The sequence below is a fragment of the Pristiophorus japonicus genome, chromosome 1 (assembly GCF_044704955.1).
Source record: "Pristiophorus japonicus isolate sPriJap1 chromosome 1, sPriJap1.hap1, whole genome shotgun sequence".
Lineage (NCBI taxonomy): Eukaryota > Metazoa > Chordata > Chondrichthyes > Pristiophoridae > Pristiophorus > Pristiophorus japonicus.
Window position 1 is genome coordinate 359,804,175 of NC_091977.1, and position 12,816 is coordinate 359,816,990.

At 41.7% G+C, this 12,816-nt stretch overlaps 1 protein-coding gene across 1 annotated transcript in view; it reads left to right on the forward strand.

The window, feature by feature from the left end:
• Window positions 1-10,943: 10,943 nt before the first annotated feature.
• csmd3b (CUB and Sushi multiple domains 3b) overlaps window positions 10,944-12,816 on the forward strand; it is a 3,002,015-nt gene continuing 3,000,142 nt past the window's right edge. The window contains exon 1 of the mRNA XM_070874966.1: window positions 10,944-11,124. Within this exon, the coding sequence (XP_070731067.1) occupies window positions 10,944-11,124 (181 nt within the window). The remainder of the gene's footprint in view (window positions 11,125-12,816) is intronic.

Here is a 12,816-nt window from a genome sequence, read left to right on the forward strand (position 1 = left end):
GACTTCGGTGAGTCGTGCTGTTTAGTAACAATCTCGTGTGTACTGAAGAGACTTCACGTCGGCATTTACAAAATACAAGGTACAAATTGCTGCAAGTTTACAAATGACAGAGGAAATAAAATTCCAATCTCTGGGGAAACCCTTAACAATACCATAAGTGAAAAGATCATGAGAGACAGGCCCGCAAACATGAACGAGCTGTTGGGTTATGTAATATACAGAGGCTGGGGATGGGCTGAAACGCGGGCAGAGGAGGACAGGTACCTAACACTTAAAAGACAATCATACCACAGTTATTGCTATTTCCCTCACATGGTGGAAAGCAACGCACATAACTGATAAATACCGCACTATAGAATGCCGCAGAATTGCAATGTTTTATTTGGAAATGTCATGCGGTGACATGGGAGAAAACTAATAAAAACCCTTGAATGCTCCGGCAAATCCAAACTTCAGCACAGGCCCACCTATCGCATGACTTGCTGCTTCACGATTGTCCAATCTCGAATATGACGTTTACCCGTGTTAAATTATGTAGTCTAAGGAAACAATCTAGAGATATAAAAGGTAGAGGGAGTCGCGTAGGCGTTTGCGACGCTGAAGACTTCAAGTGAGCGAAATCATCTTTTATTTCAACCTCCTTTCTTTCCTTGTTAAAGAACATCACCGTTGAGCCACTTGGTCCCATATCTTGCTGCTTCATGCAGTATACATCAAAATCAAAACAGAATGAGAGATAACGTACTCATGACTACAAGTGCGGTATTTCCAATTAAGGCATCTACCTTCAGCAGTGGATATTATAACGTTTTCTGTCGCCTTCAACAAATCTTCATAACTAAAATGAACATGAAGACACATTGACACAAAAGTAAAATACTGCGGATGCTGGAATCTGAAATAAAAATAGAAAACACATTGACATTGTTTTTGAAGACATCCTAACTGTCTAACTTCAGCGCAACCCAACTAAAGCACATACCTCCTTAATGCATAACGATCAAGGATGATCAGAAATGTATTCAATGAAGACAGCAAATATTTTTACATCAATTAAACTAAATATACATCAAACTTGAAACAGAATGTTTTCTTTCTCTTATGAGCACATAAATCTAGGCTGACACTCCAGACCAGTGCTGAGGGAACGCTGCACTGTCGGAGGTGCCGTCTTTCGGATGAGACATTGCGCTGAAATCCCGGCCTTCCCGGGTCCGTACTGAGTGTCTACGAACCCAGAAGGCATCGCAAAAGCCGGTTTTCAGCGCATAATGCGCATGAGCTGAAAACCAGCTTTTCCGATCTGTCAAGCGAGCTTGACAGATCATCCGTATATCGGGAACGAGGACATTTGCAAGGGCATGATTGCAGTATTTACCCATATCCTGCCCAGCAAATGTCCTCAAAATTATTGCGCCTGATAAAAGCAGGCATATACTTTTACAGGTATAAGAGTTTAAAAACATACAAAAATATAATTAAATTAAATTTAAAAACCTCATATTTTTAAAAACCCTGCCCACCACGTTACATTTATTTTTAACTATAATTTTAAAAACATTTAAAAAATTTGGGGGAAAAAATTCTCCAAGATATTTATTAAAATTAATTCCAATTAATTTTAATTAAGTGAGGTGCATTTTTTTTGTTTTTTTATATGTATTTAGTGTGTTTGCTTTTTTTTCTCATTAATAGCAATGAGAACTCGTAGATATGGAGTTCTCATTGCTGTTAATGAGAAAGCTGTGGAATACTGTCCCTGATTGGCTGAGCAGTCACACGTGACTGCATCATCTGCGTGGGAACCGAGAGGGCAAGAGTGTACTTCGCAGCGTGGGAAGAGAAGGCCTCCCCACCGGAATCCCACACTCCTCCCAGACCACCAGGTAATTTCATAGAAATGTTTCAGGTCAGAGGCAATTGCCCACAGGGAGCCTCTGACCACAATTTCAGCTCCATTAAACTCGAGGCCCGTCTGCTCTCTCAGGTGGATGTAAAAGATCCCATGGCACTATTTCTAATAAGAGCAGGGGAGTTATACCTGGTGTCCTAGCCAATATTTATCCCTCAATCAACATAACAAAAACAGATGATCTGGTCATTATCACGTTGCTGTTTGAGGAAGTTTTGCTGTGCACAAATTGGCTGCAGCGTTTCCCACATTACAACAGTAACTACACTCCAAAATTACTTCACTGGCTGTAAACAGCTTTGAGACGTCCAGTGATCATGAAAGGCATTATAGAAATACAAGTCTTTCTGAATGGAACACTAAATTTACAACACTATAAGAACATCACGCCAGAAAAATCTGAATTGTAACGACAGAGACGCTTAGCAAATGTAATCAAAGGCACCAAGCTTTCTTTTATACCTCTGGTGCCTTACCCTATGATAAAGGAGTTCGAGTTTCCATATCCTGACTCTTTCATTTTCAGTCAATACACTGGTGTGGCAAAATGAATGGCCAAAATTGACGGATTGTACTATCGTTTGTTTTGAGAAGTTTGTTTTGAGAAGTTTGTTTTTAGCGGAGCAGGCTCAAGGGGCCGTATGTCCTACTCATGCTCTTAATTTTTATGTTCTAATTTTTATTTTCTTAAATATTTACAATTGCAAATAATTGAAATGTAGTGCGACAAACTCCATGAATAATGTTTAAGTAGCTCAGGGAGAATTTGAATGATCCATAGACATTGGTTGACTCAGCATTTGCTTAATTCACTTAATTCCACTTTATTTTGGTCCTCGTGCTCTTCTTCCAGATGATTGGAGGCTGAATCTAGGCAACTGTCTTTTTCATTGACCACAAATTGTTGATCCTAAATTTATTGTTTATGCAGCAATCCAATTATAGTTAATGCAGCAATCAACAAGGCAAATAAAATGAGGACCACACAATGGTCTGTAATTTGCTGTGAAAATAACGACGAAGCTAATGACGCTCAAGGTTATTTATGCACAAATGCAACAGCAACTTGAAACCCAAGAAGATGCCGGGGTAAATGTGGATATCCATAAGTTGCTGTCCGAGATGAACTCAAATTTGCCTATTAGTATTCTTGAGCCTTAAAGGACCAACTTAATTTTTAGTGCCTCCTTATTAGCAGAAATTAGCAAAAATTTCCAGTGGTGTTTAATTCATCCTGAGTCTACAGGCAAATTACTAAGGGCAAGTCTGATCTTGTCTGATCTTGGAAGCAAAGTAGAGTCAGGTCTGGTTAGAACTTGGATGGGAGACCTCCTGGGAATACCAGGTGCAGTAGGCTTGGCCTGGAGGAGTCTATGTTCCATGTTTTTATGGAGTGTGTGAGGTTGCAGACCCTCGTCCATTAATTGAATGGGCTGCTCCTTGATTTCTGGCTGCACTTCAGTCCCACGTTCCTGATCTTTGGGCACCCGGTGCGGGCAGATCGGAGGGTCACCTCGTGGGACTGCTCTTGGGCCTTCCCAAGGTGGCCATTAACAGGTCCAGGCAGTGGGCGGTCGAGGGGGTCGTTCAGGCCCATTCTCTTCCATGGCTACATTCTGGTGTCCCGGTAGATGAAGCAAGCAGTGTCTACCGGTAAGCTCGAGGCCTTCCGCGACTGGTGGGCATGGAGAGACTGGAGTGCATCACCACCCACGGAACCAAATTTTGATTTGATTTGTTAGATTTTCTTAAATGTTTTTGGTTAGTTTGCAGGTTACAGTGGCTGTGCCCCTTTAACAAGGAGGCACATGTTTGAATTGTACTATTTAAAAGAGTTAGAAAAGGTGCAAAGGTGTAATGTATGCACCTGTGGACATGCTCACATGTTTGTGGAACTATTGCACTGTGTGTAGCTTAGCCAGTCACATGATGTTCACAAGAGTAAATCTTCCTGTGGTGTGGCTAGTTTTGTGGCAAGGCCAGTTTCCTGCACAACGTTTTTTTTAAGTAACCTATAAGATCGAGGAAACTTTGCACAAATTTAGTTTGAAATTCTGTGATCTTTTGCAATGACTTTACCAATTTTGGGCAAATTTTGTCAAATAAAACAGCGCAACTAAGTGGAAACTCCAGACCAAAGGTGTTTAAAATGATGAATGATTTTTGATAGAGTAGATAAGGAGAAACTGTTTCCATCGCAGGAAGATTGGTAACCAAAGGACAAAAAATAAAAATAATTGTCAAAAGAACTAGAGGGTGATGAAGAGAAGTTTGTAGATTCAATAGTAACTTTCAAAAAGGAATTGGATATATACTTGAAAAGGAAAAAAACATGCAAGAGATTCGGCCTAATTGCATAGCTCTTTCAAAGAGCTGGTGGTCAGAATGGCCTTAGAAACATAGAAACATAGAAATATAGAAAATAGGTGCAGGAGTAGGCCATTCGGCCCTTTGAGCCTGCATCACCATTCGATCAGATAATGGCTGATCATTCCCTCAGTACCCCTTTCTTGCTTTCTCTCCATATCTCTTGATCCCCTTAGCCATAAGGGCCATATCTAACTCCCTCTTGTATATATCCAATGAACTGGCATCAACAACTCTCTGCGGCAGGAAATTCCACAGGTTAACAACTCTCTGAGTGAAGAAGTTTCTCCTCATCTCAGTCCTAAATGGCCTACCCCTTATCCTAAGACTGTGTCCCATGGTTCTGAACTTCCCCAACATAGGGAACAAGCTACCCGCAGCTAACCTATCCCGTCCCGTCAGAATCTTGTATGTTTCTATGAGATCCCCTCTCATCCTTCTAAACTCCAAAGTATAAAGGCCCAGTTGATCCAGTCTCTCCTCATATGTCAGTCCAACCATCCCGGGAATCAATCTGGTGAACCTTCGCTGCACTCCCTCAATAGCAAGAACGTCCTTCCTCAGATTAGGTGACCAAAACTGAACACAATATTCCAGGTGAGGCCTCACCAAGGCCCTGGATAACTGTAGTAAGACCTCCCTGCTTCTATACTCAAATCCCCTAGCTATGAAGGCCAACATACCATTTGCCTTCTTTACCACCTGCTGTAACTGTATGCCAACTTTCAATGACTAATAAACTATGACACCCAGGTCTTGTTGCACCTCCCCTTTTCCTAATCTGCCACCATTCAGAAAATATTCTGTCTTCATGTTTTTGCCCCCAAAGTGGATAACCTCACATTTATCCACATTATACTGCATCTGCCATGCATTTGCCCACTCACCTAACCTGTCTAAGTCACCCTGCAGCCTCTTAGCGTCAGCCTCATAGCTCACACTGCCACCCAGCTTAGTGTCATCTGCAAACTTGGAGATATTACACTCAATTCCTTCATGCAAATCATTGATGTATATTGTAAAGAGCTGGGGTCCCAGCACTGAGCCCTGCGGCACTCCACTAATCACTGCCTGCCATTCTGAAAAGGATCTGTTTATCCAGACTCTCTGCTTCCTGTCTGCCAACCTGTTCTCTATCCACGTCAATACATTACCCCCAATACCATGTGCTTTGATTTTGCACACCAATCTCTTGTGTGGGACCTTGTCAAAAGCCTTTTGAAAGTCCAAATACACCACATTCACTGGTTCTCCCTTGTCTACTCTACTAGTTACATCCTCAAAAAATTCCAGAAGATTTGTCAAGCATGATTTCCCTTTCATAAATCCATGCTGCCTTGTGTGCTGTATGATTCTTTGATTCCAAGTGGTGGATAGAAGAGATATGGGGCTGATCTCTAGTATGAGAGGACTGAATTTTGAGGAGAACTTGGAGAAACTGGCTTTTTCAAGACTGGAAGGAGTGGTCTGAGAAAAGATGATAAATTAAATCTGGAAAATTACTTCAGAATAAACAATGACAACATGGCAAGGGAGTACAAGTACAAAAGACAATTTTATGACTTCGAACACACTGAGTAATCAATAGGTTCAGTGGGCTCCCAAGTAGCGTAATAGAAGCAAAACCCTTGGGATCGTTTAAGAACAGCTGAATGCTCTGATAAATGAAATTTGTATTTGTTTACTGCATAAGTTAGTTTGCATGGGCCCAATGGACTACTCTGGAAAGCTGCAAATTGGAGTTACATAAGAACATAAGAACATAAGAATTAGGAACAGGAGTAGGCCATCTTGCCCCTCGAGCCTGCTCCGCCATTCAACAAAATCATGGCTGATCTGGCCGTGGACTCAGCTCCACTTACCCGCCCACTCCCCATAACCCTTAATTCCCTTATTGGTTAAAAATCTATCTATCCGTGATTTGAATACATTCAATGAGCTAGCCTCAACTGCTTCCTTGGGGAGAGAATTCCACAGATTCACAACACTCTGGGAGAAGAAATTCCCTCTCAACTCGGTTTTAAATTGGCTCCCCCATATTTTGAGGCTGTGCCCCCTAGTTCTAGTCTCCCCGACCAGTGGAAACAACCTCTCTGCCTCTATCTTGTCTTTCCCTTTCATTATTTTAAATGTTTCTATAAGATCACCCCTCATCCTTCTGAACTCCAATGAGTAAAGACCCAGTCTACTCAATCTATCATCATAAGGTAACCCCCTTATCTCCAGAATCAGCCTAGTGAATCGTCTCTGTACCCCCTCCAAAGCTAGTATATTCTTCCTTAAGTAAGGTGACCAAAACTGCACGCAGTACTCCAGGTGCGGCCTCACCAATACCCTATACAGTTGCAGCAGGACCTCCCTGCTTTTGTACTCCATCCCTCTCGCAATGAAGGCCAACATTCCATTTGCCTTCCTGATTACTTGCTGCACCTGAAAACTAACTTTTTGGGATTCATGCACAAGGATCGACAGGTAAACTCAAAAGAGTTTCATGCACAAGGATCCCCAGGTCCCTCTGCACTGCAGCATGTTGTACTTTCTCCCCATTCAAATAATATTCCCTTTTACTGTTTTTATTTCCAAGGTGGATGACCTCACATTTTCCAACATTGTATTCCATATGCCAAAACTTAGCCCATTCGCTTAACCTATGTAAATCTCTTCGCAGCCTCTCTGTGTCCTCTACACAACCTGCTTTCCCACCAATCTTTGAGTCATTTGCAAATTTTGTTACACTACTCTCTGTCCTCTCTTCCAGGTCATCTATGTATATTGTAAACAGTTGTGGTCCCAGCACCGATCCCTGTGGCACACCACTAACCACCGATTTCCAACCCGAAAAGGACCCATTTATCCCGACTCTCTGCTTTCTGTTAGCCAGCCAATTCCCCATCCATGCTAATACATTTCCTCTGACTCCGCGTACCTTTATCTTCTGCAGTAACCATTTGTGTGGCACCTTATCGAATGCCTTTTGGAAATCTAAATACACCACATCCATCGGTACACCTCTATCCACCATGCTCATTATATCCTCAAAGAATTCCAGTAAATTAGTTAAACATGGTTTCCCCTTCATGAATCCATGTTGTGTCTGCTTGATTGCATTATTCCTATCTAGATGTCCCGCTATTTCTTCCTTAATGATAGTTTCAAGCATTTTCCCCACTACAGATGTTAAACTAACCGGCCTATAGTTACCTGCCTTTTGTCTGCCCCCTTTTTTAAACAGAGGCGTTACATTAGCTGCTTTCCAATAAACTGGTACCTCCCCAGAGTCCAGAGAATTTTGGTCGATTATAACGAATGCCTCTGGTATAACTTCCGCCATCTCTTTTAATACCCTGGGATGCATTTATCAGGTCCAGGGGACTTGTCCACCTTGAGTCCCATTAGCCTGTCCAGCACTACCCCCCTAGTGATAGTGATTATCTCAAGGTCCTCCCTTCCCAGATTCCCGTGACCAACAATCTTTGGCATGGTTTTTGTGTCTTCCACTGTGAAGACTGAAGCAAAATAATTGTTTAAGGTCTCAGCCATTTCCATATTTCCCATTATTAAATCCCCCTTCTCATCTTCTAAGGGACCAACATTTACTTTAGTCACTCTTTTCCGTTTTATATATCGGTAAAAGCTTTTACTATTTTATGGAGTTCTGAAAGACTGCTTAATCTGTGCGAAGCAACTAGTGAATACAGCGAAGAAGACAATCAGTGTACTTAGTTGCTTTATATTTCGGTGTGAAATATACATTTTCCAGCTTGCTACCGTGAAGCCATTATGCTCAGCAGCGACACTTCTGGTCAATCAGTGAACCGCGGCGCAACCGCAAGTCACGGCATTTAAAACAGAAGACATGTACTGGGCAACAGTTTTAGCACAATTCAAAATAGAATATTATTTCATTTCATTTTCTAATATTTCAATGTTTATAAAAAATAAACAGCATAAAATATATGTTAGTAATGCTATAAAGCACTTGGTGTTTCTAATATTGCCAACATCGACATTTCAAATCATTAACATGTGGTTTCTTCATCTGCTTTCATTACGAACAATTATACATCATGCAGAAAAAATATGTTTAATTAGAAGACTTGTGTAATTGCACATATTCATCACTAAAAGTCTATATTGTCACCTCATCCCTTAGAACTTTGATATAACCGAGTACCGAGCACCGGATATTTTTGCCCCGCATTTTCTTCTGATTGATCTGTTTCTGAGCTAATAAATATTTATATATCAACATTTGCGCGAGTGAGGGCACAACGCTGCTTACATGAGCGTGTCTGGGAAAGAGAAAGGCACCAGAGAAAATAAATAAGGCGCGCTTGGGGAGAGAGGAATAATTTCACGTGATGTGTGAGAGAGAAACCTGTCTGTATGAGACAACAGGAGAACGAAACAGAAACAGATAAATGGGTTCCCGATAGGGAGCGAGGTGTGTGTAACAGACAGGGAGGAGAGAGAGAGAGATAGACGTGTGACCGCGCCAAAGAAACAAGATAGTTTATAGCAGAAGGCGATATATAATAGCTGTGTTGACGTGCTGCTTAAGATGCGTTGAGAACGTAGCTCGAGGCATGTATTTGATGTGTACATCACAGAATGCGTGACAGAGCAATCATGTTTTACCAACAGTGATTATATAATTGGTTTTTGTAGGCTTCAATCTCGTCAATCTGTTCGATGTAAACTTTCAACTGAAGGAACACGCTAACAAGTTAAATAAAACTATCTTAGCGGAAGAAAAAATAGCTTTAAAAATCACAATTATTTATCTCGTGTCGAACAAAGTTAAATGAAGCAATCTAAATTTCCGGCCTCAATGTGTTTTCACAATCGCTGATCCGCCAATCTTTGTGGTGGGACGGGGTTAGCAGTGCATCAGAGCAATGTGCAGAGTGGAGATTATTACTGCTAAGTATGTCGGTGTAGAAATGTTCATCAAGGAATTGCCAACAATGTGTATATTGCTCAGTAGAGCTACAGTATAACGTACGTGATGAGAAACGCTCGAATGTATTTAAGTTAATTGTCAAAAGAATCAGACGAGATGAGAAAACATGTCTTTACACAGCGAGATGATGTGATCTGGAATGCACTGCCTGAGAGGGTGGTGGAAGCAGATTCAATAGTCACTTTTCAAAGAGAGTTGGATAAATACCTGTAAAGGAAAACAAACCAGGGCCAAGGGAAAAGAGTAGGGGAGTGTGACTCATTGGATAATTCTTTCAAAGAGCAGGCACTGGCACGATGGGCCAAATGGCCCTCTTCTGTGCTGTATCATTCTATGCTTAACAATCACCAGCAGAAAATATTTCATTTCAGACCACTCACAGCAAAGCGATTGTACAGCATTACGGTTTTCATACCTATTTTATTAAAACATTTCAAGAACATTTCATACCTATTTTATTAAAACATTTCCGACAGCGCTGCACTTCGGAAATATAGCCAATCTGATCTGCCACTCAACACATCTATTCCCAGAACTAAGATCCATTGCCTACATGCTCTCTTCCCAATGAGAAAATATTTTTTTATAAACACTAAGCGTCGAAGTAACCGCTGTGTGGGTGAAGTGATCCCACCATTCGCTAAATGCCTATTCGCCAGGTGTATGTGTGTGCGTGCATTTGTTAAGGATGTTGAAACAGGAAATCTGTGAATCGGGTCCAAGCACTTTCTGAACACGAGGATTGCTATCAGGTCATCGCTTCACAGCCTGTAGGTGGCACAAGTGTTCTTCTGCTGAACTCCTTTAACCCGTTCCGAGAATAAAGAATTAAACCTAAGCGCCGCTGCTATGCACGGATTTTATTCTCAATGGGCAGGACCTACATGGAATGGGCATCGTGATGATATTTTTGCCAAGTGCAAGAACCGATTATAACACTAACTGAAAATAGTAAACGTGATGACTGGAAGACTATACTTTCGGATGTCGATTGCCTCTTCTTGTGCTCAGTAAACTTAAACATGCTTTTTTCGGGTTTCGCGGATGCTGAGACACCGACTAACGTTTTCCCTCAATATTGACAACCTGTTTAACCGAACGTATTTATAATTCATCTCAGATCAATATATTTTGATGGACACAGCGTATTCCCCCTCTCTTTTGCTTTACCTACAACAGTTATCCGCAGAGACAGAATAAAGGTGCTCCCCCCTCCCCCCTCTCTCCCCACCCCCCAATCTGTAGCATCTCATGTCCGTTGATGGTTAAACTGTATCTGCGTGTTCTTTCCAGCCGCTGGCATGGCGTGTGGCAATATCGATCAGCAGAGTATGAATTTTAAACATCTCTCCGTTTCTGACGCTGCCGCTTTGAAGTTAAATGTTTAATTACACATTAATTTCCCCCCCCCCCCCACCTCCTTTGGATTCTCTTGGAGTTGGCTCGCTACCAGCAGTGGGATTTTTTTTCTCTCTCTCTTCTTTAGTGCACTTTAGGATTTAGACAGCCAAGGCAAGTGGGAAGGAGCCTGGAGTTTGTGCCCCCGTTGGTTGAGATGGTTGAGTCCTCGTTCAAGGTTGCTGTGGTATCCCAGAAACACATTCACTCGCAGTAGTGTTCGAGCGCCGCGGACCAACAAGCAAAACTGATCGGCGACACACACTACACTACAACACACACACACCAAAAATTACAACCAGTATGAAATCGAACTGCAAAATACAGGGGATTTCGACTGAAGATTCGCTGACATCCATTTTTCGGACAGGATGCACTAAATGCTGCAGACACGGGCTCTCTTTCCTCGGAAAGACGATGGGGACGAAAAGTGGAGTTACATTTTCATACCTTGTCTTTTTATTGACGATCACATGTGTGGAAGGTAGGTTTTGGCTTTCCCCTTCTTCCCCTCCCTTCCCCTCCCCATCCTATTATCCCTCCGACAGGAGAGGGACAAGGGAACCACCTGCGCTGAATAATAGGAGAAAATAAGGAAGCAGAGAAATTGGTGTGTTTTTTGGGATGCTAAGACACTGGCAGAATGCATTCGCCTTGCCCGGGCTGGCGTTCAATGCAGTAATCGAGCTTAGGCTCAATAAATATTCTTGCAGAATGCTCAATCGGATACGTGAGTTGCCTCATATATCCCTTAACTATTTGAATTTCGTGCAGTCTGTTATCAGAATCCGGCTAACACGGATTGGAAGAAGGTTGGGGGATTTCCTGGGTTAAAATGCTGAATGACGGTTTACTGTGGAGCAGCTTAATTTACACCATTTAATTACTGACGCGTGTAACATCCAATTTGGGAACTGGTGAAAGGGGGGTGATGTGTTTTCGGTCAAATTTTGCACAAATTCTCCACTTTCACGTCTGAAGATGCTGCACTGGATAGATGTACTGCTGTAGAGTATACATACATACAAACAGAGGCTCTGTTATACTAGGCTATCAGGATTCATACAAATTGCTTAAGCCGTTTTAATGAGACGTGTTTAGATCTCCTTCCAGACTGTCGAGCGGTATTGATACAAGCGTAAGGTGTCATGTATTAATGGAACAAGATGAGAAATCACCGAATCGAGTCTTACAAAGTCTAGTCCTTAAGCAGAGACTGCTCAGGGGAGTTAGTTGCCCAATATACATGTGCATGTTCCAGAAATCCAGCTCTGTTTAACATCACAGCAGAGAGTACGTTCTATTTTCTCTTTCCAAATTCAGATTTTGTTGTGTTATAACAGCGACATGAACTTCAATGCTCGTTTACAAAGAAAACTTTCGTTTCTTTCGAAATATTATTTATTTGCGAGATCCTGGCTAGCCATGCACCGAATGTAATAATTCTTCAGCCTGTTTTTTTCTCATAATTTTAAGTAAAAGCAACAATGGCAGAAACGACAAATGGATCGCTTGATTTCCATTGAATTTCTTGTTGCAGCCCAGAAATTCCGGTATCTGTTTTAATTATACATGGGAATACTCGACAATTCGTGATTCGTTTTTCAGGTATATTATCGTCTGGTGCTACTCAAGGCTCGCTTTCAATTACCCATGCTTTGGATTTTTCTCTCTCTCTCTCCTGGCACAAGGACTAACGTCTTGAACTGGATTCAAGTTGCTTCTGTATAAAGCGGGTTATTGTAAGGCTTGCAGCTGGCTCTCGCAGTGAATAAAGCAGCGTATTTGTCTTTCATTGCTGTCAATCCGGGTTTCATGCTTACTTAGAATTGGGGGGGGGGCGGAGGTGTGGGAGTCTATACAATTATGGTAAACATTCCGACATAATTTCTTGCATATTGCCATAGTGGGACTGAACTTTCAAATCCACAGTTTGTTATGGGGGAAAGGAGAGAGAGGGAGAGGTCCTGATGTCACCTTTAGAGAACTACCGTATTCTATGTAATCAATGCTATTTATTAAACCGCTTATAATTTTATTTAATAGAATGAGCACACCATGTTGGAGGCTGAATGCATATATCGCCATACGCGGGGTTTCAGATTATTTGTTTCATGATGCAACTATATTGCTCTTTTCAGCCTACAAGTTAAATATTTGAGCAAAATCAATCCTT